Here is a 26,120-nt window from a genome sequence, read left to right on the forward strand (position 1 = left end):
TTACCAACAAATTATGTGATAAAATTTGATTGGGTCAGAATCTTATCAATCAAATTAAAAAAATAAAAATAAATCTCCTTCAGTTTATTTTTGACACCTCTCAAAAAAATTATATAAATAGTGATGTACAACAAGATTTTTTTACAATTATAATGGCCCTCAATTCATTATCGTTATCTCTTTGCTGTGAAATTATTATTGTATATAATCGTTAAAGCATCATGCTACTTGATCTCGTTTGAAATAATATCAAAATAATTCCATGAAAAATATTGACAATCAATTACACTCTTAGTATTTTGGAAAAATCAAGGCATGTTCAATTTTCAAAATTAATTAGACTGATGGTCAATTTTGGTTAGGATGACAAAATGCCATGCTCTGCGTTGTTCCATCCCAAATGGGCAAGAATTCTTTGTTGGTAAATTGAAGTGGTGAACAAGGAGTATGGTATCCTCTCTAACTTTTATTTTTAATATATTTAAATAGATAATATAAGATTGAAAATGAGGAATTTATAATCTTGTTCCACCTTTTAAATTCTTTGCACGGGGACGGGACCCGTCCTATACTTGGTCCAATATTAGGAATATGCGGGAAACATGACAAATACTGTTCCGATCATTTTCATCACTTTCATTTCATCTGTCTACTGAAAAGAAAAGAAACATAAGAACTTGCCCTCTGGAGCATAATCCAGTAGTGTAAATGTCATGAGTGAGTTAGTCTCAGTCTTACCGGCAGTTTTAGTGTAAGGATTCGATTCTTGAGATATGAAATTAGATTCTTTGTGGGCACCAGTGTATGTGCAAGCTCTTGTTCACTGGACTGTTGGGGCACATCCCGCGATTTACTTCCCCCACGGTACTCCAGGGACGAGGCGGTGAGGATCCACAAAATTAGGGTTCAACCTTTAAGAAACACAACAACTTACATCTTCTAAATGACACTAGAATTCATATTCACAACTAGATGTACCTACTCCTTATCCTTTTGATTTGGGGAAAGTGCGCGCCTGTCACCTTGCCACTTCAGCTCAAGTAAAGGAATTTTACAACTATAAAATCATCACTGTTTTCAACATTTGAATTGAATTTTAAGTTAAGAAAATCGAAACTTAGCTGTTTGAAATTTTAATGGTTGGAACGATGTTTTTTTTTAAAGAATATGTGGTTAAAAAATAAAAAAAAGATTTTGGAAGTATGTATAATATTATTTTATCGAATAATGTATAGTTAACAAGAATAGAGAACAAATGAATTATAATTTTAATGAGAACTAAAGAGGGACTTAAATTGATTGAATTGACAACTTGCACGAACATTGTCTGAGAGGACCTCAGTTGTCAATGAAATATATTGTTGGGATATATGTCCTTGTTTGAGCCCCATTTTTTAGGGAAGAATGAATTTTTGAATAGTGTATTGATATGAAATGTGTGGTTAAAAAATAAGGAAATTTTTTGAATTTACGTGTAATATTATTTTATTAAATAATGTGTGATTGAAATGATGTCAAAATACTATTAAAAATGAATTTTTCCAAAAGAATGAGTCTCAAAGAAGGACTATGATTCCTCCACTTGTAGATGGATCCAAATGCACATCTCATGAAAGGTTAGGGATCGCGCTACTATTTTTGAGGGGCCCATATGCAAATTCTTCAAACTTCAGAGGCTGAACTACACTTTTGAAAAATACGGACTAAACATCTGCTTTCCCTCCAGCGGAGCCCCAAATTCATTCCACTCTTCGTTTCCCTCTCAATTTCATTTTCTATTATTATTATTATTTTTTCAGTTCACCAACAAAAAAATTCCTTGCGAAGGGAAAAAATTTCCTCAAAATTTTTATGGATCCGACCACCAGCGACGCCAAAAACAACCGGCTGAACGAGAGTTCTGAAGGTGGTGGCGATGGCGGCACCACCATGGCTCTGCAGAAGAAGCGGTCCAGGCGAGTGAGTTTTGCAGAGATGACGTCGGTTCACTTTTTCGACCGTGACGATGAGTATAACGAAACCCCTCGAACGAACACTGCAAATCCTGGTGACAACTTGGGTAATGACTTAGGGTTTGATGGACAATTGAAGGAACCAAAGGATTTCGGAGGAGGTGATGATGATGATAATGATGAAGAGATGGTTATGCGGAGTTCATTTTTGCGTCCAATGGAGTCGCCTTCTCCTGGTAGCACCATTGGTTCCGCCACCTCCAATGATGGCAAGTGTCTTCGGTTTGTTTATGGAATGTATTTGTGTTTTTAAAAATGTTTTCCCTTCCCAGCTACTTATTTGATGCTGCTTTTTTAATGTTTCTTATCAAGCATGAGGCTCGTCTAGGCCTTCCAGCATAGTTTTCATGTTTAACGTTTGTCTTAATTAACTCTTTACAGCTTTTGAGGGAATTAGATATTTCAATGGTTCAATGAATAACAGTTAACGTATTCTTAAGTCTAATTTGCAAAATTTACTGTCCGTTGCTCCAAATGGGGAATGTGTGATACTCTCATGTCCAACGGATGGACGAGAGCCTTTCAATGCATTAACGAGTAGTGTTATTCTCCTAGTTTCTGATAGGAGATTTTGAGCCAAAAATTCTACAAAATTTACTATGCAATTGCTTTAGCTCTTTTAAAGAAGCAGCTACTTCTATGTTTTGATCACAAAGAACGTCTTCCTCTGCTGTAACATAATCATGATCTCACAGAATGCTCTCAAGGGCCTCAGCAATCATTATTTACAGTAGAGTGCTGATAGATTAAAGAGCTAGGTCCCTTTGGTGATTTTATCTTTTTGTCGCTTCTAGAACATTGTAAAGAGGGATTACTACACATTTAGCAATTACTGACGGATCTTTTGTAGAATTTTTGCATATCATCTAACATTAACTTATTCTCCTACTTGATATGGTAATGCATATAGTTTCATATTTTATTTACACACACTTAAAACATAACATTTACCTTTCATATACCATATACACGTCACTTAACATCTAATCAGTTCATTCACACTAGCTAAATCTCTAAATTTTGTGCTGGATAGACATAATTGGCAAAATATGAGGTTTAAGCTAGTGGAACTGTTGCATCAGACCAAAAGGAGAAATCTATTTTGCTTGCCCGTTACAAGTTATGCATGACTAATCATCTTACTAATAAATGCCCAAAGTTTCTATTTTGCTTTTCATTCATTATGGTTATGTTCGGACTGAGGATGATGTTGTGCAAATTCCTTCATCACAATAGCAAACATTCTTCATTTCTTTATTTTGTTTTCTGAATTGATAAAGTACTAACTTTTTCCCTTAATGTTGCTCAGAAGATAATTTCTTTGGGCCTGTATCAGCCAGTTTCATAAGGCCTGGCCGGTTGTCTGACTCTGCAGCCTCAGATGATAATCATGATGTTACAATGGATTCAACTGCATTTTCCATGCATTTTCGTAGTCTTGCTAGATCAGAATCTGGGGTAGACTTCAAGACCCCAACAGGTGTTAATCTCTCCTTTGAAGAGAAAACTCCAACGAATGAGAATGTAGGAAGTTTCATGAAATTGACTTTAGTTAAGAAGCCGATTTCCGAATCCTCCATTCCTGCCACAAATGTTAGTGGAAGTCGTGATTCAAATGATATGAGTCTTGTTGGTGAAAACCCCAACAAGTATAACTATGAGAAATTGTCTCCAGGATTGGATGCACTTTTAGCAGAAAGCAGAAAAAATTTGCTTGTTGTTGGTGGCTCCGATGATATTAATGTCTCACAATCACCGGGGATGATGAAAAGTAGGCTCTCTGTATCATCATACGATGGGGATAGGCTTATGGATTTAAGTGAGTTTGCAAAGCAAGAAATTTGCCCAATCGTTCCTCATGATTTGCTGTGTAAAGAAGATTCTGATGTACATGGCAAATTTAAGGAGGCAAATCGTGGTACTGGAACCTTTCCTGTTTGTCATCGCACTCAAGATTTTGCATTTAATCCTAGCAATGCTGCAGCTTTTGACATCTCTGAGGATAACCAAAATAGGTCGCTCAATCAGTTGAGTAAAGTAAGAATACTCATTCATGCTACTATAATTTTTTACCCTACATTTATATTGTCAAATTGATGCTCTGAATGTGTGGTGCATTTGATAACTTCGAAGTCACTTGTTTGAAATGCTTCTATGCTGCAATATTAGTTTTTTTCTCTCCTTGTGCTTCATCATTTTTTATATGGAGCATCATCTCCATTTTTCTTTTTCATCTTTCTGAAATCTCAGTCTTGAAGTTTACTTCAGGGTATTTGTCAAACTTAAATTTATATAGAGTACCATATATTTGGATTAGATTTTTCTAGTATAGAACCTGACATTATATCGATATTTCTCATATATTTTGTTGTATGCGTGACATAACTTTCTACTAATTTGTTATGAAGGCGAAGTTAGTTACATATTTTTGCAGTATTATAACAATTTCTGAACAACAAAGAGTCAAACTGAATTTGTTTCTACACCACACACCACCATCTGGTTTATTTGTCCATGGCCAGTCTCAGTTGTCAATTTGTGCATAGTTTATACCTGTTAAATATGCATCTGCTGTTTATCTAATACTTATTCAGTTGTTTTACTGACATACATCATTTTGTACCAGCATAGGCTGTTTTTAGATTTCTGTAACTATAAACGTGGTCACGGTAATTGCTTTCTATCAAACAGCTGGTTTGTTGTTGGATTATTTTATGTATAGTCTTTCAAGAAAACCTTTGAGAGGGTTGTGTAGGTCTGAAGGTTAAATAAACTAGATAGAGAGTTTCATCCACTCCACTAACTTGTTTATCTTCTTTCTTTTATAGTGTAATTCACAGGACAATTTCGTGGAGTCTGTTAAAGACACTCACGAAATTTGGAGGCCTGATGCATCTATGGTAATTACTGGTGATGGCCTATCAGAACCTAATAACAAATGGAGCCAGTTTAATCAGCATTCACATAATGAGTCCGAATCTCCAATGTTAGGATCTACATCTTTGCCTGCTAAACGGAGACAAACATTGCTGAGCAATCCTTCAACATCTAAACATTTGAGATTGGGGACTCCTTTACAGGAACATCATTCGTTTCTGAGCAGTGAAAACATAAAACGTCTTGAGAGTGATTTATCCATTAAGAAAAGCATTTCTAAACTTGAATTACTTGAGAAATCTACCTTTTCTTCTTCCTTCAGTACTGAAATTGACAAATCATATATCAAGTTACTGGATTTTTCAAAATCCCCTCCTTTTGATACTTTTAAGGAGAACGAACATGAAGATTTCAAAATTAAACATGTTGAAGACTCAGTTAACGGAGAGAAGATCTCAAGTTTGAAAGGAAAAAAAAGACCTTTCAGCATCATCGGTAACAAGTTTGAGAGCCCAAATCATAATTTCAGGGAAAACCATTTGGAAGAATCTTTGGCCATTATAAAGAGTGGAAATTATTCAAATGATATGCATGCCACAATTCTTCATGCAGATCAATCAAAAGAATACAAGGGCAATGCGGCTTCACCCTCTCAGTTCACTGGGTCTGGAAAGAAAAAAGAGCAAGATTTTATAACATCAAACCTTACCAGTGATAATGCACTAATTACATCCACAACTGAATCCTCATTGGCCAAGAACACTTCAGATAAAGTAGTGAAAGCAATTGTCCCTCCTCGTAAGTATGCTACTTCTCTTGAAAAAAGGCTGGAAAATAAGTTGCCAACTTCTCCGGCAAATCAAGGTGGCCAGTATAAAGATTTAGAGCTGCAGAATCAGTTCCCCCAACTTCAAGACTTTGACCACGTCCAAGAATCATCTCTTAAGGGAAGTGTTATTGATGCTAATCTCTCAACTCCATCGGCTGATATGGATTCTTTATCCATGGAGAGGATAGAAGAGTTGAGCTCACCTATTATTGAAGTCAGGGGATTCCAAAAGTTAATTGAAGTGAAAACAAGTGGTGACAGAGAAAATCTTCATGCTAAGAAGGAAGTTTATGAAACACTTGACAACTATATTACTCCTGTTAAACATGAACAAGTGCAAATTATGCATTCTGTAATGCTGGATGGAGGTCTTCAATCTGGTAAGGACATCTCCAGGTCTGAATTCATAGATGTTTCCTATGGCTCTGTTTCTCCTTCTGCCGGCAGGAATTCAAATGAGCCAAGATTTCGGGTCAGTTTTTCTGAGTAATTTCATTGACATGTATTTCTCACTTCTGTTAGTATCTCTAATTATGTAAATTTTTGTGCATTGTGATATACGTAATGAGGCCCGGTCCTGTTCATTATTAAGGATATCTGAGATCTCGAAGAGAGAAACCTACCTGTGTCCTCTATCTGTTTGGTCCATTCTAATCACGTTTGTATGAGACTGATTTTAAATACTAATTCTGGCTTTAATTCTGGTGCTCAGAATAGATCGCATCAGAATCTGGTAGAGTTCCTTGCACACAGCCCCTCGAGGAAACAGATAGACAATAAACATTCCTCCGATATACTATATTCCAAGTCCAATCAGCTGGACAACAGACCGCAAAACTTTTCTGCACATATGAGCAAAAATATAGAATTACATGGAAATGGAATAACTGCAATGCAGAGGAGTCCTGAACGTAAGAAAGGTGGGTGTTATGATCCACGAACATTGGAATATCCTAATGATGGTAGCAGAGGAGCAGTCATGATTGGTCATGAATGGAAGCAATCGACTACTGTGCTTCAGGTGCTATTTATATTGCCATGTTATTTATCTAGCTGGGCCTGCCTAGGTTGCAATCTAGCACTTTCTGTCTCATCAAGCTCTAAGTTTTACCTTGCAGATTTATTCAAAATACTCGGAGGATATTAAACAATTGATTTCTCAGTTGACCAAGGAGCTTAATTCGAAGGCGGTACGCCTCACTTTATCTTGATTTAACTTATCCAATAAAAAAGTGCTGTCCTCGTGGCTTTATATGTTTCAGAAAAAAAAAATAAAAAATAAATAAATAAAGAGAGATGCCACAGGAGGATAGTCTTCACATTTTAGACTAACTTTTGAGTATGCAGTCACAGAAGTTTAGTTTTTCCTGTTTCTTCACCATGGTCATTCACACTTGCTAAAGATTATCTTTTGTACTGCAGATTGATGTCCTGGAAGATATTTTGCTACACCTGCAGAGGTCAAAAACATATGAATTGCTTCACAGTGAAATCTTGCCTAAGGTCTGCTAGCTCACGAGGATAATATGTGGCATTAGTAGGAAGAAGAATTATGCAATTATGATATTAAATTTTTCCTTCCTAACCTGTTCAAGTGTCTAGCTTAATTAACTTGTTCCTGACACCAACATTGATCTCTATATTCTTTCTTCAGGAAACATCTAACCTTCATAACCTTAAGCATGAAAGGTAAGTACTTATTCAGTCACAGTGACCGAAATTGATGCAGGTTCTTTGGTGCCTGCATAGTGGTTCTTTTAAATCTGCTTCAAAGGCCTGAGTTTGCTAATTTTGGATAAAATCTTGGTGCAGATTAGGTGAAACAAGACTATTGTTGCAACAGATTGTGCTCGAAAAGGCAAAGTTACAGCTGAAGAATGTGAAGAGGGAGCGACTGTTGGTACTATTTTCTGTTGTTTCATTTTTTCTTTATGCCCTCGTTGTTTATAACCAATCAATTTACATTTTACATGCAGAAAAATTTACAAATTTTGAGCTCTAGGACTCAGGAGTTGCAAATGTTAAAGATGAGTTCTTTGTCAAGGTTACTGAAGACGCGTGCTGCTAATATCAAAGCTGATGCTGTTTCTCGTCATTTATTTTCTATTGATTCAGAAAACAAAGATGAGGTATAGGACAAGTTAAGCTGCATATCTGTAGTTTTGCACTTGTATTTTAGTGACTGGTGAAGTGGATATAAGTTTAAAGTATTTCTGCATATTGTTTGCTATTGTCTATCAGAAATTGTTAGGAAATTTTTACTTATGTAAATTGCTCCTGGGTATACCTTATTACATTTTCTCTTCGATGAGGGACAAATACTACTACATCCAAGTGCCCCCATCTTCCTGGGGTGGGAGGGTGGAGGGACCAGCTTAGGTGATTTCAACCCTTGACTACCTAGTTTTATCAGTATGTATGTGGCTATGCATATAGTTTTGTCCTCATTGGCTCATTCTGTTCTGTTTTAAAATTATAGCATGTCATGAGTTTTGTCTAGAAAATTTGAGGAGCTGGTCTTCTATATAACGTGTATCATTTTTGTAATGCCAGGGTATACATGACAAATTGACTACAATGAGGCAGGCTTTAGAAGCTTCAGAGAGAAAGATTACAAACTTAAACAAAACTTTTCATGTTTCTTGCAAGCTCAAAGGCGAACCAAGCTGTGGCGACACCATTGCGTTAGTTAATGAACGTTTGATAAAGAGGGCTTGTGGCAGGTTCATTCGTCTGTATATGCAGGTGTCTCATTCTTGCCATGTTTAACTGTTATTCTCATTACAAGGCCCAAATCCCATTACTTTGTTATTCTTTCTTTTTAGGCATCTGTGTTCTTCTTCTTCTCTTTTGGGGGTGGGGTGAGACGTAATCAACAGTATGATTAATTGGCCTGTAAATATTAGAAGTAAACCTATACGAGATAGGGGTCTAAAGTGAGTTTTTGAAGATTAGGTGAATGGTGGATTAGTACTACATGGATTGACTCCAGCCTCTACAAAATAAGTCGCCTCCCTACCAAAAGAAGAGAGTAATTTTTCATGCCATATCTTGTGTTACTGAAATATCCCACCTGCTCTTTCTCCAGATTTGGATGGTACTTAATGTGGAAAGTATGAATGGTCAGCAGAATATTATTCTCAATTACCTTGATTTCGCCACACAAAGGTTTCTACGAAAGAAATTTCATTTTCATTCTTATTTATTCTGGTTGCCATTATCAAAAATAACATTTTTCCTCTTACAATTGGCCTCAAATATTTTCACTTGTGATCAATGCAGCCTAAAGGTTAACGTGGGTCCTGCATCAACCATAGCAATTTCATTCAAGTTGAATGATGGGAACATCATAAAGGTGATGCTGTCATTATCAAGGAATTGATTTTATCTCTCTTCTTGCTGATTATGACTTAATGTGTTGTGTTTTCTGCTCATCAGAATTTCCCAAATATGGATGCTTGCAGTGCTTTTGCATTTGTGTTAGATGCTGACATCAGAAGAAAATATGTGGGTGTTAGAACTCTGGTAACAGAAACACAAGTAAGTTATATCTATCCTGTGTCTACTTCTCTGCGAGGCACATGTGCATACGTGTGTGCTTTCAAGAAGGACAATGAAGATAAAGTCTGAATTCCCTTTTCTGTAAAAAAGATATTATTTATTAAAATCTACTTCTGGCATTCGAAGGATCTTTTCTCTCTCTTTTGTTGACCACTTTATGCTTTTGGCGTTTCTAACTAACTTGGATATCAAATCATTTAAGTTCAATATATTTGTAATGAATAACTGTCAACTGTAACCAATTTATGCCTTAGAAGATTCTGAATCCTTCTCAATGTGTAGGCTCTGTAAACAGTCGAAGTTTTCAAAATTCTGATCTGAATCCCAAGTCCATTGGATCTTATCTTTTCATGTGCTGCATGAATGAAAACTTGGTTTAATTTTCTGATATGTAAGCCTGGTTGCCACTTGACTTTGACCTTGGCCTTGGCCTCACTTACTATTGCTTATGATTTCTTGTGCAGTATCTAATGAGAAACATATTTCTCATGTTGAATGACCTTAAAGTTGACCTACAGTGCATTTAATGAGGACCTACAACATTAATTTTTAAAATCCGGTATAGATCATGTTTGTCAAAGTTTAAACTATAATTTAAGCCGATCAAACATACTTTTTATCCATACATTTTGTACGATCCACAACTCACTACCCACTTATTTTCTATACATTCCATAGAACTCACACTGTGTAATCACTTAAAGGCACAACCAAACAAGCATATAATTCGTCTCCAACAATAATATTGTTCTCTCTTTCTCATTGATTATGTAGGTAACCAGCTCCCTCCTGGGAACTTTGTTGGATGTGCTTGAGGAGGTGCAACTAGCAAAGTTGGAGCTCCCCAGTTTGAATCAGTCAAGCTTTTATTGCCCATCTGGTAATTTCGTTCTCCTTGTAACTATCATTTAGCTTCAAGTATGATGTTTAACATAATTGACAGGTTGATTCTTGACTGTGTTAGTGATGGCATCTGCCTCATCTTCTGAATTATGGTGCCTTTTCAATAGTGTTATTTTCTTCAAGATTGGGCTCTCCATTCTAATTAAATTTTCCTCATGGACTTTTCCTTTAACAAGCATAGAAAATCAAAAGATAGGTGAAGTTTATGGTTTTGAAGTTAGCTCATGCTATGCCAATTTACATGATATTTGGCTAATATTAATAAAGTGTTTATAATTGATCAAACCACTTTTTATGAACAAATTTCATGGGATCCACAAGTACTACCAACTTATGATCACTTATTTTTATTTATTTATAATACAAACCAATTATAAACAACTCCCAAACATGCTTTTAGTCTTAATTCATTCATTTTTCACATTTCTTCATCAGTCTAGATTTATTTTTGAGCTTGTTTACAAGTTGGCTAAGATATATTACTTTCATTTTATTAGTCTAGGCTATTTCTATTATTTTTGAGAATTGCTTGAACTTCTAGGATATGTTTTGACGGATTCTTAGTTAGGTGCCAAGTTGTATTTTTGGGGATCTTAGGCGGTATACAGGATTCACATTGATAGTTAACAATTTAACGTGGTTTCCTCATGTGGAGTTTAAACCATAAATTCTTTAATTATAGTGTTTCTTTAACTAATGGATCCCAGCTTTTAAAATTCCAGAGCCTTTAAAGTGTCTTTTATGTTGTGCATGGAGCCCCAACAGTGGGATGACTGTATCTACACGTGATTCCTGCTTATCTTCTTCCTTCTCTTTGATTTTCATCAATACATAACCTTTGCTTAGGATATCGAAGAAGTTATCTTCTCATTTTCTTTTACTTCTCTTCTAATCTCAAGCACTAAATACTTTACATTATCCATTCTTTTTAATCTTTATAAGCCTAGAATACCCATAACTTCTGAAAGGATCTCCTTTTGTAAACTCAAACATTGCATTGTAAATAGAAGCAGCCTTAGAATCTTAAGTCTTCTATTATGCTATTACATTGAAGAATTTTGAGAGTAATTGCAAAGGTGCACAGAATTAAGGATCCCATAATTTCTTTAGATTGAAGGTTGCATCATTTTTAAAGGTTGTAAGATATCCTAGATTAAGTACCCAAGAGACTTCTAAAATGCCAACTTGAATGGGACTTTATAGCCTAACTAATATATCTACTAATCGTAACTAAAGAAGGAACAAACAAAAATAGTACTATTTTTGTATTGACCAAAGTATCTGCATCGCCAAGATTACCACATGCCCTCAATTAACATTTTCTTGTTTATTTCTAACTATGTGGTAAGATGTCTCTAAAGTTCCTGGTGGAGTTCATAGTACTTTTGAAATTCTTCTGTTTAAGCCTTGCATTGCTCCAGTCACTTTTTATTAAGACTTTTGAGCAATGTACATATCCTCCTCGACAAAAGCAGCTATTGAGAAGATATTGTTCTCCACCATGTTCTGTTTGTCTCAATCAATTGGAACATTATCGTGCCAAAAGGATTTTGTTTACTTAACAAATTATTGATACGTGCACATATTTAGGTATTATTTATCTACTGAGGCCATGTTCTGTTGGTACTCCGGCAAGCACAATTATGTTTACTGAGTTTTGAAATGGTATCATATGCTTGTTGGTATTTTGCATTTCATAACTTAGCAAATACATCTAAGATGATTCATAAAAATTAAAATCTCATCTTGTACGGTTTTTGCAGAAAATCGTCTGTCTACTTGTGCATTGGGGTTACTGTTTTTCTTTTCAATTTCTCTCCTTTATTTCTCCAAACAAACCTTGTGAAGCCAACAGTGGTTATGTCTTCACATTAAAAGGCAGAACCCAGCTTATCCCAGAAAACGACAAAACAAGAATCATATGTTTGAAGTAACTTTGCAATGAAATAAGAGTGAAAATCTCCCATGCTTCCTTGCACATAAAACACTGCTGACTAGAACAACAACGGACATCCACGCCATCAGAAGAGCATTTTGAGCAGAGCATTCAACACAAAAAAAGCAGAACTTCTTTCATAGTTATAGTTGATCACATAGCCTTATTAGGTCGCAGGCTTTCTTCAGCACAGCCAAATAGTGGTTAGTAATTTTTCAATTTGGCCCTCTAATCAATATAATAAGTAACAAACATTTTTATATTCAAATCAAACATATCATGATTTGGATTTTTGTTCAATTGTAAATTAATCCCTTCATCCACAATTCTGTCTTGGTCTGAAGGCAGAGAGTTTTAGGCACAAAACTGTGAGTATTTTTAGCGTTCCGTATTTACAGTTTGTATTCTTATGTTTATAATTGTGAGTTGGACATTATGATCCGTGCTAGCTGCCAATTTACTTTTCTTTATTGCTTCTTCATTCTACATGGTAATTGGTGAGTGTAACCTGAGCACCAAGTTTAGACCGTGCTTATGGGTGTTAGGTAATTTTTTACAAACGAGTCGCTCCATGGAAATGCCCCACATGGTAATGATGGCATTCAATTGTGGAGGGAGGGAGTACTAATTGTTTTTATTTTAATGAGTGTCTCTCAGTCTCAACTAGGTCTTGAACCTATGCATCTTTTGTGAGTATAAAATTATTTTTATTATTATTATTATTTTTTCTCTTAACTCGTCAAAGATAGTTTGGTAATTGCCATCCCTGCTTCTTCCCTTTCCAATTTTAAGAATCAGGATAATGTGGAGAAAATTTCTTTTTCCATCAAAATGAATGTTCTTATTTCTTGTGCATCTTTTGATCAAATTCACTTTGCTTATGAGCGGTCAACTGCTTTTAGCTTTAAAAAAGCATGTTTCTATATGAACCGTGTGTCTTTTAACTTGCAGTTGAGCAGCTTCATCTACAGCTTTGTTTCTTTAAGTTCATTAGCGGGAGAAAGGTGACCTTGACGCTTGACTTGTCTTGTTTGAAGCGGTTCGTCCTATTCCTGAACTTTTCTTCCTTATTTTCATTTTTCTGTTGGGAAGTGCCAGTTTTTGTACACCAGCTAATTAATTTCCCCTCTTCAGCCACTCGTTCCCAGAAATATAAGCCCTTGTTTGGGCTTCATTTTAATGAGGCTTTGGGAAAAGTGTGTATTGGAATAGTAATTTTTGGAGAATGTGTGGTTAAAAAGTAAAGAAAAGTTTTGGGTGTACATGCAATATTGTTTTATTGAAGAATGTGGTTGTAAATGAGCTTTGAAAAAATGTGTTTTTGGTGTCATGGAGCCCAAACAAGGGCTAAATAACTCGATAAATTAAATGTTCTTTAGAGATACATGAAAGCATGTATTAAAGTAGGGTGTAAAGGGCTGTATGTTGATTACTAAGGTTGCTGGAGATGGAGGGGGTCAAGCTGTCACGTTTTAACCAATTGATTGTTGCCTTCATCTCTTAGATTGACATTAAGCACAATGATCTTGTGTGCTGAAGTCGATAGCATTTTTTTTTTTTCCAGCCATATAGCACCAGTGGCATACTTATTTACATTCACTATAATCATAAGTACTTATTAAGCCTCTTAAAAATAACACCAAAGCTGGAGAAGGCAATTTCCTTATGCTTGATGGGGATAATTTAGCCCATGTTTGATGGCCATTATTGGGAAGAACATTGTTTTGAATAGTGATTTTTAGGAGAATGCGTGGTTAAAAAGTACAAAAAAATTTGTAGTTTAGATATTGAATATTTAATTGCGTGAATGTGTGGTTGGGAATGAGTATATAGAAAAAAGAGTTTTCAAATAATAGTCTTCAAACATGGGCTTAGGTTTGGTTGAAATATATTTCTGCATTGCACGGATTTATGTTTAATTGTAAGTTTGTAATACTCACTCGTATGGTATTTTTGCAGAGGCATATACCCTTCAGAGGTCCTTCCATCAGATTTGGCAGCTCCAACTGACTGGCCTCAATATTCGTCGTCTGAACCAGCATTAGCTGAAATTAGAGATGCAGCGAGGAAGGTAAGTGCTGGGTATATGAGGATTTTCCGGCTATGCAAGTGTGTTGCCAAGGTGCTTCAAGCTTCAAGTGTGTAAATTTTTCGGCAGAACCCCATTAGAGAAATAGCTGTTGTGGTTCGATAAAGAACATGTTCATAATGCCATCTTCACCTAGCTTTTTGAAGGAGATGAAAAATGAAAATAACTTTGATACACTAGCAAGGTTATCCAATACTATTTTTCGTGGGACAACTATTTCTTAGGTGCATTGGTTTTGAAATAATTAAAATTTCTCATTCTGAATAATTAATATTTTTAAATTTCGATAAATAGAGGGTAATTGAAAACTTTTGAACCTCAAAATCTTGTCATCAATCATTAAGGGTGTGTTCTATTTGCTGTTTTCGGGCCGTTTTTTATTTTCGATTTTTCAAAATGGTGAAAATGCGTTCTCTTTCCCGTTTTCGAAAACGAAAAAAAAATTGTAAAGAAAACTTTAAAAAATTGAAAACGCGAGAAATTGTTCCATTTGAGAAATAGCTTTTCAAAATGGCAAAAGAACGCATTTTTAACAATTTCAAAACAGGTATTCAAAACGCAAAATTCAAAATGAATTTAAAATTCAAAATTATCAAATTGAAACACGAAGAGAACAGTTCCCAAAGGTTCCATGTTCTATAGCCTTTCCAATGTCCAAGTGGTATATTTTATGTTGGGCCCAATTCAATGTCAAATTTAGGGCATTGGTCCCACTACTTTAGTCGAGGAAATAATTAGAATAATACATTTATAACTAATTGTGTCTGTAATCACCTTAATTATGCTCCTAATGCACTCAAATTCATCCAAAACACGGGTGGACAAACCTCTTCTCCACTTTTAGATTTTTTTCACTTCTGAAAATTTTTAACTTAGAATTTTTATTATTTAAAATTTTTCGTTTGATGTATTTTACTCTACGATTATTCATTTTGAGCGATTCAAAAATTTGTTAGAAGCTTGTTATGTGAACATGGTATATATGTTATAGACGATGTTTAGATGTGGAAAACTATTTTGCATGAATTATTGAATGTAAAATCATATTTTTTTTCTGCTTATGTTTGGTCTCTATATTTTTAAAAATTCATTTTCAACCACACATTATTTTATGAAATAATTTTACATGCAAATTCAATTTTTTCCTTTTTTTTTTAATTATACATTATCCAACAAAATATTATTTCCAAATGCATTTTGGTCCAAAAATAGGATCAAATACACTATTATTTTCCTTATTGAAATTAGCGTAAAAATTTATGAAGTTTACACCATGATTATTAAGTTCATTTCTTGTGGTCATTTTCAACTTGTCATTATGAATTTTCGTTTATCGATTTTAAGTTTGAAACATGTATTTTAAAATTTGTTGTGAATTCTTCGAAAAGATAACAAAAATCTCATCCGATAAGTAAAGAAACATAGCCTTTAAATAAGTCAAAAGAGGTAACACAATATGGGAATTGAAAGAAAAAATAATATGCATATACTTTGAACTTCAAAATTTTGTTGTCTAATTTGGTTTATGTGACAAATAAGAATAAACTAGTTATTTTATTGATTGTATTGCATACAAATGATAACAATGAAAAATACTAAAAAAAATTATAGTAGTTGTATTCAACAGTGAAATAACATAATCAAAACATGAAATGATACCTTTCAACTGTGAACATTGTCAAAAAAGTAACACCTACCTTCGTAACACATGATAACATTAATTTTATTCATATCAGCAAAAAGAATATAAATGAAATAACGGGAAACTTTTTTTAAAAAATGACATAGTGTGTCACTTTCAAATTTTAGCATATAAATTCATATGAAAGACAAATAAAGTATTATATTATGTCACTTTTTAATATAAAATAAAGTTCGAATTCATATTAATATTTAGATTTTCACAAAGACCTTATGTGCATTTCTTTGATTGATTCAAAAAGAATTCAAATGACATAGCTAGTATGAGACTTTCTTTAAAAAGTGACATGTATGCAAAGATACATAGATTGTTGTACCACTTTTTAATTAAATATGACACAATCAATTTCTATTAGAATAATAAATTTTTGCTAAACTTTCAATTTGTTTATATGAATTTCTTTTAGATGTTAATTATTTTGCATTGTGTGAAATGTGAATTAAACTTTCATAATAGAAAAAGTGACATTTTATGTTAATTTTAATAAAAAATAATGCTACTTTTAATATAAAATAGAAAAAGAAAAAGACATTGCATGTCAATTATTATTATTATTATTATTATTTATTTGTTTAAAAACCTACTAATCTCCTTCGATTCAATTGCTCAGCAACAGCCAAGGAGAAATCAAAACCTAGGCAGACCACAGACGGCTTGAGCCTTGAGCAAATTGATAGCTTCATTTTATTTTTTACTTCCAGGTGGGAGGAGATTTTGGGGGTTTCCGAGATTGAAAGGTGCCCGTCAGATTAGTGTCCGGAAAAAGTTACCGGATAGGATCGGATAGGTCTGGAAGTCTTGTTCTCAGATGGTAATCCAATTTCACGGTCAAATTCAGGTACATAATAATTTTCACTTTTTTTGGGTATATTGGTGATTTGGCATTCATAAAAGTCAAAAGCTCACTGCTTTAATTTGAAGGGAAATCTGTTGACGAAAACAATGTAAAGGAAATCAAATAAAGCAATTAACTTTTTCTTTAGGTAATACGACATGAATTTTGAGAAATTGAAGCAACTTACTTTATTTTAGAATCCACTTTTTTACCTTGGGGGATTGGTGCCTGGTCATTTGAATTTAATGAACCTAGTTTTCTGCATAAGAAAGGAGCTAATTTTGAATCTTTGATTATAGAATATTTGATAAAATAAGACAAGTCAGTGTCTTGGCTTTCGTTGTCTAAGTATTTGGGAAACAGTGGTGACATAGAAGTCAATTAATCAAACACAATTCAACAGCCAAAACAATGCATCAGTGCTGAACTCTTCAACCCTGTAACTTATTCTGAAAATAATTAATATGGAATTGTGGACTTCTATAATCGTGTGCAAGTTTCAAAAAAACAACAAAAAATAGATAGGTTTAGATGTCCATCATAGGCAAGTTAGGGTTTTTGATGGTTTTAACGTTTCATCTCCCAAATGCTAAAACCCTAACATCTTATATTTGTTTTTGTACAATTAATTATTTCTATGGAGGGATTGAAAGAATGTGAAGCAAACTTGGTGGTGTATCTCCACCCATCCATGGCCAAATGCGTCAACGATGCTATCCTCCGTGAGCTAAGCTCTCTACTCTTCACGTAATTTTTCAAGTAACCCTTTCTCCTATGCACGAGATTGTTTCTCTTTTGTTATTTGTTTTCCGATTTCTGGATTCTTATTCTTGGATTTTGCTACTTGTTTGTAAAAACGATACATAAGCTGTTACCGACGTGGTGGGACAAAAATTGGATGGAAAAGTGGGCAAATGGTAAGAGTGCCACGTGGATATTGCGTTTTCCATTGTGTATACCTTGATTTTGCATGTAGTGAGGTCCTTTTTCTTAGCCAACTTGGAGGGAATAGTCTAGAGTCTTTGAAGGCAATGCTTTCTTCATTGCCATGGCTGATTAACCAACATCTGCCGCCCATATATATGAGTTTTCTGCTTGTCTTGTCAGTGGGCGGTGTGATACAATTCAGAGAGTACAGTGCTGCGAGAGTGGGTGAACTTTAGGTGCTTGCTTGAGCTTCTTATTATATTGTCCAATAATATAAATTCCAGTGCTCTGTCTGTATAATAAAATAATTTCTTTGTGCCCAAACTCAACAACATTCGAGTTCCTTTAGAATGTAAAAATTAATGCTTTTGGATATAAGGTACTATAAACTGATTTCTGTATTTGTTACCTTTTGTATTAATATTTGAATCTGAGGGTTTTGTTTCTTTGAATTCGTTTGTTGTCCTTATAGATACAATGAGACTTTTGATGGCGTTGTATTGGCATATGATCCGAATGTACGAAGTAATTTGGCAAAGATTCTTCCCGGAATTCATCCGTATCTTGGTGTGAGGTTAAAAGCAAAATTGTTGCTTTTTAGTCCCAAGCCTAATATGCTTTTAGGTAGTTTCCCTATCGTTTCATGCTAGTGTAAATTTTGAATATTTTGATAGAAGGTGAAATAATTTCAATGAAATGAGGACTATGTAAATTGGATGAGTTTGTTGATACTCTCTTCTTTTCACTTGTCACTTTTCACAGAAGGAGAGGTAGTTAAAATTGGTAGACAGTCGATTCATGCTGTGATTCTTGGTTTTTCGTCTGCTGTTATATCAGATGAAGACATTCGTGATGAATTCAAGTGTAAAGTTGTAAGTCTCTTCTTTGCCGATCCTGTATTAGCTAGCATAGTGTTTGGGATAATGCAGTATTATTGAGTTTTTATGTATTTTCATTTTGCTGCAGAAACATGGAAAGGAAGTGTTTGTTAGCCGACATCACAAGAAACACAAGATCAAAGTTGGAACTATAATACGATTTTTAGTGAAGAGGTGAAATATCTGCTAGGTTCTTTGTCCGAAATGAGGCTTTAGAGTCTAATGGATGCGATTTTCCATATATGATACCTGTTTTCCATTTAAGAAAAGACCACTAATGGTTTTAGTTAGTGAACCGAACTGAATATAGTTTGTTATTTTTCATCAGTTGCATTCTATATTTTTGCACAGAGTTAATCCAGGTTTGGATATCATAATATGTTGAAATTTGGTAAACCATATATTTTTTGCAAAGGACAGTGTTTACTTTTCTGTAGTTGATGGGTATGAAAAATTTGGCAGGCTTGCTATATGTATATGCACTTCAATATATGGTATAAATTTATTTTGAATGAAATGTATCTTTGATAGTTTTTTCCCATAAAATTTGCAGTTCATTCATTCATTCAGCATTGCAATTGTTTCCACTTTATTAGCCGTATAGTATTCATTACACCTAAGACTTTCTGATATTAGTGATCATTAAAAATGTCTCACTTTCCCACTCATTTGTGTCTTGTTTGGGTTGTGGGATAATCTACATTGTGAGTTATACTCATTATTGATAGATATGATCGGATGAGTTATTGAAAGAGTAATTAAGCATTAAATGACAGCAGGGTTTTAAAATTCCAAATCTGATGGACACTTAACCAAGCTGAGAAGGATGATAACTCATAGAGCTATTGTATGTTTTAGGAAAGGAATATACATTGGAATTAAATCTTTTAGGGGCTATTTTATTTAGATTTAGAAGAAAGGAACCCACTAATGAAAAATCTTAAATTGTTTTTGAACATATATGACGGAATAGGTTTAATAAAAATTCACTTCATATTATTTATGGAGTTCTAAAAAGTTTAGTACAACCAAGATCACATCGAAATACCTAATTTTAATCACAGTGACTGTCTTCAGAATGAGGGCTGTGGTTTTCGGAGAGCCATTTAGCTGCGTCAACCTCCTTAATGGGCTAATGTTGCTGTACATTTCCAGTGGAATTGCTCATGATGAAGTTGTGGATCTTCTTTGTCTGCATTTTATGCTTGATTCACTATGATCTGTGAGGACAAAATGTGTGAAAAGTCGTCTCTCTCTCTCTCTCTCTCTCTCTCTCTCTCTCTCTCTCTCTCTCTCTCTCTCTCTCTCTCACTTCTAGTCCTTATTCTCTCACTTATGTGCTGAGATTTTAATTCATTTTTCTACCAGAGTTTAACATTTTTTGTATCTTATTCCTTCTCCATAAAATTTTTCTTCTCCAACTACGGCTCTAGTAAATGCTACACACATGTATAATGTGTGTTATACCATGCTTCCATAATACGTATTACCATGAAACTGTAAATGCTCGTGCATAAAATATCAAGCATATGCACACGAGCTTTTAATTGACTTGGACCTTAGTCTTTTCATTGAAGTATTTTCCGTCTTATGCTGCTACATCATCCATGTTAGTAGATATATGCTGAGATTGTAAATTGTAGCGTTCAAGGAGCATTTTCTAAGAAATATAGGTTAAGAGTGATTTTTAGATTTTAAAAGTGCATTGCTTGTAGAATTCTCAGCACCTGTATTCAGTAGGTTTATTTTGTTCAATCCTAGGACTACTTTGTAGAATACAATAACAAGATTTACAAAAGTTGTGTTGGAAAGTTGTTCATTGTGTTATGCTGCTTTTGTTAAATTCAATCATGTTCCGTGTCCTTATAGCTTTGATGAAGAGATACTCCACATTTCTGGTTCTTTGGTTACTGCCAATACGGGATGCGCGCGATGGTTAGATACAAATTTGGAAGAATGGTCTCAAGCTGACAGGTCACGATCTAAATTGTAGTCAACTCAGTAATATGAAGTATATCTGTCAATAAGCATATTTATATGATGTTCAACTGAAAGTTTTCTATTATTTAAATTGTTGTTGCAGTACCACTAGGAAGAGGAAAGATAGGGATGAGAAGGAGCAAAAGACTGCAGATGACAAATTAATGGCCAGTAGGGATATCCCTCCCTTGAAAAAGGCTGATAGAATTAAGAAGTTGAAGAAGAAGAAGCGAAAAGAACATACATGAAGTTTGCTGCTGATTTGCATATGCCTGCATTCTCAAGACGCATGACTTAAAAGTAATTTTTTTTTCTGCTGAAAATTATCATTGAATCTTTCTTCACTTGCTGGCGGCCTCATCTTGCAATATGCCTTTTCACTTGTAATGTTATGCATACAAGTATTTTCCTTGTACAATTTCTTGCAGTTTTCCCGGCAAATTTTGTACCGTTCATAGTGTTTATTATGATATAGTTGTTACTGTCTTCTTAAGTCCAGCATTGGTGTACTTTCTAGATATTTCACAGTTAATGATATATTATTGTTGTCCTAAAAATTGTGTGAATTGGTGAACTTTTTGGAATGTCAGAGAAGCTTTTGCTTGGTATTCCTTATTTTTTGTTTTCCTCCACTTATATATGGCTTGAAGTCCATCCTAGTCGGATGGTAGGGATCGAACTCTAAGAATTACTTGTGCCATTCTTCAGTTTAGTTGTTTAGTATACTTAAAACATTTCAGAGCTTTTGATTCCATGTGGATCGCATCATGTGTTTTCAACCCTAACTCTTTTTGAGATGCCTGAACTTTTCCTAATCCCTTTGACATTGTGAAACCTCACTAATTGAATGGTTATCTTCTAGGGTATTGTTTAACACAACACCTAGAACAACCTATTGAACCTTCCTTTTTCTTTTCTTTTTTCTCCCCTTTTTTATCCTTTTCCTCCTGAAGCTCCAAACCTTCAGTTGTGTATCTTAAACCCACCTTTTCCCAGTCATCTCAGCCATAAAATTAATGAAAACTGAAATTTCTCATTTTATGCTGCCATATTAGAAGTAAAATTTTGAAATTATAGTTGATAGATCCCCAACTAGTCCTACATGAATATTCCTCCATTTTGGATACCATGTGATAGCGAGGCTCATTTGAATGTTTGTCTCAGTTGTGGTCACACAGGGTGTGGAAAGTAGATCCCGTAGGGCGCAAATCAAATGAATGGGAGATGTAGAGAAGTGGAGGAAATAAATTTATTGTCATGTGGAGAGATTAAACAAAATGGATGTTGGTAGTTTATGGAAATCTTGTGAGAATCTTAAGCAGTATTTGAAATATAATGGACATTCAGACATTATTGGTGATGACTTGTGTACGGAATTGACAGTTTTGAAGTGCTATTTGCCTAAAGAAAGAAAAAGAGCAATTGATGTGCTAAATTACTTAAAGAAAATGAATGGTTGTTTTCCAAATGCTTGCATTGCTTACAAGATTTTGCTCACTTTATCATTAAAGTTGCATCAGCAGAAAGAAGTTTCTCCAAATTGAAATTGATTAAAATTTATCTTCGGTCAACTATGTTAAAGCAAAAATTAAATGGATTGGCCATGCTATCCATTGAAAAAGAAATGGTTGAACAAATTGACTACACAAAATTAATTGATATTTTTGCCTCAAAATCTGCAAGACGAGTTGTATTTAAGTGATCGTTTAGAACATTTTTTATATTGTTATTTGATTGTCGTATAAAAATTTTGATTATTTCATTTTATTTGTTACTTTATTGTTGATTTTAAGTTAACAAATTTAGTTTCGTAAAACTTTTATAAATGAAAAAGTGGATTGCTTGCTACAACTTATGAGCCCAAATTCTGAAGTTCGCCTCAAGCCCGCGAAAGACAGGTATGACACACAGGTCGTAGGGTTGCTGGTTCAACTGACGATCTAATAGGTTAAATTTTGTAGAACCGTTGAATCAATTTCTATAAAATATAACATAAAATCTTGAAATTTTCTTCCGTTCACTATATTAATATTATTAGAAATGATCTCCTAACATGGTTGTAAAATCACTAAAGTCCAAATCATTGAAAACAGTACATATATTATAGAAAATCAGAAAAAAGTTCTGGTATTTTGTGCCTGTTTATCTACCCTAGAATTTCGAGATATCAGTAAAGGAGCATGTTTTAAAGATGAGGATCCATTTTACACGGATGGATGGTTCTTGCTATGCCATTGTTGATTCAAGAGCCAGAAATAACATTTAGTGTAGCAACAGTCACTGAAGTCAATCTTTCATAACTTATTGAAGTCAACTAGTATGACCAAGTATTTCTTTCAAGTGATTGTACAAAAAGTTATCTTCTTAGATATTTAGATGTTGGGCAACAAGCTTGACATTCACAGTGCAGTAACTGATGGTATTGCTTGAGATGGGTTTTAAGACTGCTTTATTTGGGGTTTGTGTGACCTTCAGGACAATTATTTTATTCAAAGTTATCATAGTTGGATAATAATCGATAAGAAACTACAGGGACAATTCTGTTACATTCTATGATGGGAAGGAAGTTACTGGTGGGCTTGACAAAAAAATCAAAAAAAATGTGAGTGCGAGTGCATATTAAGTCCAGATTGTCTAAAGTGAATGGGATTGTACTCAGATTTGACAGCTTCACTGTAAAATTATTTACTTTACTACTGAAAACAATATAGCTGGTTGATTTTATAGGACGTAGAAGAGACTATAGCCAGTTGACGATGCTTTCCTTCCTCTCTTGGAGCTGTTTGTTGAGGCCATATTGATAGGTGACTTGCATTGCAAGATTGTATATTGTGGAGCCCTCGAGATCAAACTTGGGTTCTTTGGTCAGATAGCTTCTAGGATTTCGTTTGTTCTCTGTCTAATTGTTTCACTATTTGGAAAGATTAGCTGAACTTTGCATTGGAAAAAGTCATTTATCAACAGTTCCTCTGAAGATTGTTTTCTTCTCTTGAAAAGTTGTACTGTGAGGATATGTTCAAGTGTTCAACCGGTGATAATCTAAGGAAAATGATTTTTTAATCACTCATATTCTTGTTGTGCAAGATAGACATAGACGGCATGATTCACTCACTGCAATGTAGGGTGGCTAGATACCTATGGTTGTTGCATCAGTGGGATATTGTGGGTGTATGGTAATGCCATGTACAAAGATAAAATTTTCTACTAAGTTCTCCTTGCATGAAGCAGGAGAAAAGGGACAGAAATCTCAGAATTCGCCATATTACGTGTCTTCTGGATGCTATGAAATAAGAAAAATAGGAGAGGATTTGAAGAGGTTCCACAATCAGCATAAGTGCCAAAGGCAGTGCATATTAAGTCCAGATTGTCTAAAGTGAATGGGATTGTACTCAGATTTGACAGCTTCACTGTAAAATTATTTACTTTACTACTGAAAACAATATAGCTGGTTGATTTTATAGGACGTAGAAGAGACTATAGCCAGTTGACGATGCTTTCCTTCCTCTCTTGGAGCTGTTTGTTGAGGCCATATTGATAGGTGACTTGCATTGCAAGATTGTATATTGTGGAGCCCTCGAGATCAAACTTGGGTTCTTTGGTCAGATAGCTTCTAGGATTTCGTTTGTTCTCTGTCTAATTGTTTCACTATTTGGAAAGATTAGCTGAACTTTGCGTTGGAAAAAGTCATTTATCAACAGTTCCTCTGAAGATTGTTTTCTTCTCTTGAAAAGTTGTACTGTGAGGATATGTTCGAGTGTTCAACTGGTGATAATCTAAGGAAAATGATTTTTTAATCACTCATATTCTTGTTGTGCAAGATAGACATAGACGGCATGATTCACTCACTGCAATGTAGGGTGGCTAGATACCTATGGTTGTTGCATCAGTGGGATATTGTGGGTGTATGGTAATGCCATGTACAAAGATAAAATTTTCTACTAAGTTCTCCTTGCATGAAGCAGGAGAAAAGGGACAGAAATCTCAGAATTCGCCATATTACGTGTCTTCTGGATGCTATGAAATAAGAAAAATAGGAGAGGATTTGAAGAGGTTCCACAATCAGCATAAGTGCCAAAGGCTCTTTTTTTCCTTTTTCTTGTTGCATTTTTCTGAACTCTAGAGACTTCCATTTTTTGACTGAATTCAGGAAAACATGACATAATTTATCCAGGGGTAAATTATTTGCTCAATGGCATGCATGTTGCCTCCCTGGGTGCTCCATAGCTTTACTTGTTAATAAAGATAAATAAGTTGAGATAGAATATCTTAAGCTTGTGTTTCTAGCTTTTCTTAATTTTTTAAATGATTATATACTGGAAGATATTGTTTGTGTCTGTCAAGACTCGTTTACTTTCTTGATTGTCTAGCTGACTACTTTTTTCCCTCGAGTATTGTTAATTCACTGACAATCATTTTTAATCATCTGCATTGAGCATTACCCAGTAAAATTAGCAAGATCAAAGCTGAACTGAAGAAAATATAATTAGAAGAAATTTGACAAACAAAGATCATGCATGGATCTTGGATTTGTTGCTGGCTCTGCTTTGATGATGTCAGTGTGAAAAGTAGGCTAGCTTTTTTCTGGTGCCTAAAATTTTTTTTTGGTGTTCCGCTACCTTGCAGACACTGAACTAAACTTGAACATGGTAGAATTAGGGATATGCATTATCGGAAAGCTTCACTCAAATGAAATTTAATTGTACTTTGCTATGAAAAATTGTTCTGCAGCAGTCACTTGTAGTGATGTTAATGTGTCCTATTTTTAATTGCAGAGATTTGATTTTGGAAATTTCTGTACATGTAGAGGTGGATAGAACGGAGGAGATAAAAGATTCATGTAGACAAGCCCGGGTTTACTAGGAGGAAGGCTTGGTTTGTTATTGTTACCAAGGAATAAAGCTTAACGAAAATGCAAGAATATTGCATATCAATGATATTTAGTCGACCATAATACTTGGACAAGTAGACCTCTTCTATAGATTTAGGGGAAAAGCTTCTCATGCTTCTTGTTTTGGCTGTTGTGGGTGCATATTCAAGGGGATGATAGGCTTATTTGGACGTGTTAATAAATAGAACAGAAAATTAGATATATTGGCTACAGGTTTCTTATGAATTGAATTATTTGCTGTGCACAACCATGAAGTGTGGTTCTTCCGAACAGTTGACATTAATCTGAATTTTGTGGAGTATCCTGATATTGTATTTTCTTTAGGTTTTAATATTTGACATCCAGTGTTCATATCGATGACTACATCAGTAATGGTAATTGTTTTTTCTTAATCGTCCGGTCTACATATATTCATTTAAATTGTGCCTTCAAAATGCCCCTAACGTGTAATGTTTTCCATGGAAGCCTAACCCTTGCTCAAAATTTTCTTTAATTTCGACAAAATTGAAAATGTTATTCTTGAACATTTTTGGGTTTGGTTGAAATCTCCAACACCTTAATTTTCCTCTTAATAGGGGTCATCTGCTGCAGTGGCAAATGTGCCACAACCAACATGCAGCAATGCAGTTGTGCTCGGTTCGCCATGTCAAATGATTTCTGTTACTTTTGAAAGGTCACGTAGTCCCTGTACTGTTGGGGCTAC

The 26,120-nt window shown here is 34.5% G+C and overlaps 2 protein-coding genes across 12 annotated transcripts; both read left to right on the plus strand.

Annotated features, from left to right (window-relative positions):
* The first annotated feature begins 1,746 nt into the window (after positions 1-1,746).
* LOC111390946 lies at positions 1,747-14,498 on the plus strand. Of its 2 annotated transcripts, XM_023016072.1 has the most exons (16): positions 1,750-2,221; positions 3,322-4,049; positions 4,841-6,190; positions 6,431-6,739; positions 6,837-6,908; positions 7,141-7,221; positions 7,373-7,407; positions 7,531-7,618; positions 7,695-7,847; positions 8,272-8,463; positions 8,807-8,886; positions 9,001-9,073; positions 9,157-9,258; positions 10,054-10,159; positions 13,070-13,157; positions 14,078-14,498. In XM_023016072.1, exons 1-16 carry the CDS (start codon positions 1,852-1,854, stop codon positions 14,262-14,264), a joined length of 4,014 nt encoding a protein of 1,337 aa, XP_022871840.1. In that variant the 5' UTR covers positions 1,750-1,851; the 3' UTR covers positions 14,265-14,498. The 2 variants fall into 2 exon arrangements, with proteins under 2 accessions (XP_022871841.1, XP_022871840.1); XM_023016073.1 differs by lacking the exons at positions 13,070-13,157; positions 14,078-14,498 and adding an exon at positions 11,946-12,745 and having other exon boundaries at positions 1,747-2,221.
* A 2,008-nt stretch (positions 14,499-16,506) lies between these two features.
* Positions 16,507-25,780, plus strand: LOC111390948. 10 transcript variants are annotated; one of them, XR_002702032.1, is made up of 8 exons: positions 16,507-16,747; positions 17,388-17,491; positions 18,144-18,295; positions 18,434-18,543; positions 18,638-18,723; positions 20,419-20,523; positions 20,633-20,829; positions 25,302-25,780. XR_002702032.1 is itself a non-coding variant. In XM_023016075.1 (7 exons), exons 1-7 carry the CDS (start codon positions 16,718-16,720, stop codon positions 20,775-20,777), a joined length of 732 nt encoding a protein of 243 aa, XP_022871843.1. In that variant the 5' UTR covers positions 16,507-16,717; the 3' UTR covers positions 20,778-21,086. The 10 variants fall into 10 exon arrangements, 8 of the variants coding, with proteins under 8 accessions (XP_022871843.1, XP_022871845.1, XP_022871844.1 ...); XR_002702033.1 differs by having other exon boundaries at positions 25,334-25,780; XM_023016075.1 differs by lacking the exon at positions 25,302-25,780 and having other exon boundaries at positions 20,633-21,086.
* The last annotated feature ends 340 nt before the right edge of the window (positions 25,781-26,120 follow it).

This window comes from Olea europaea, unplaced genomic scaffold (assembly GCF_002742605.1).
Source record: "Olea europaea var. sylvestris unplaced genomic scaffold, O_europaea_v1 scaffold732, whole genome shotgun sequence".
NCBI lineage: Eukaryota > Viridiplantae > Streptophyta > Magnoliopsida > Lamiales > Oleaceae > Olea > Olea europaea.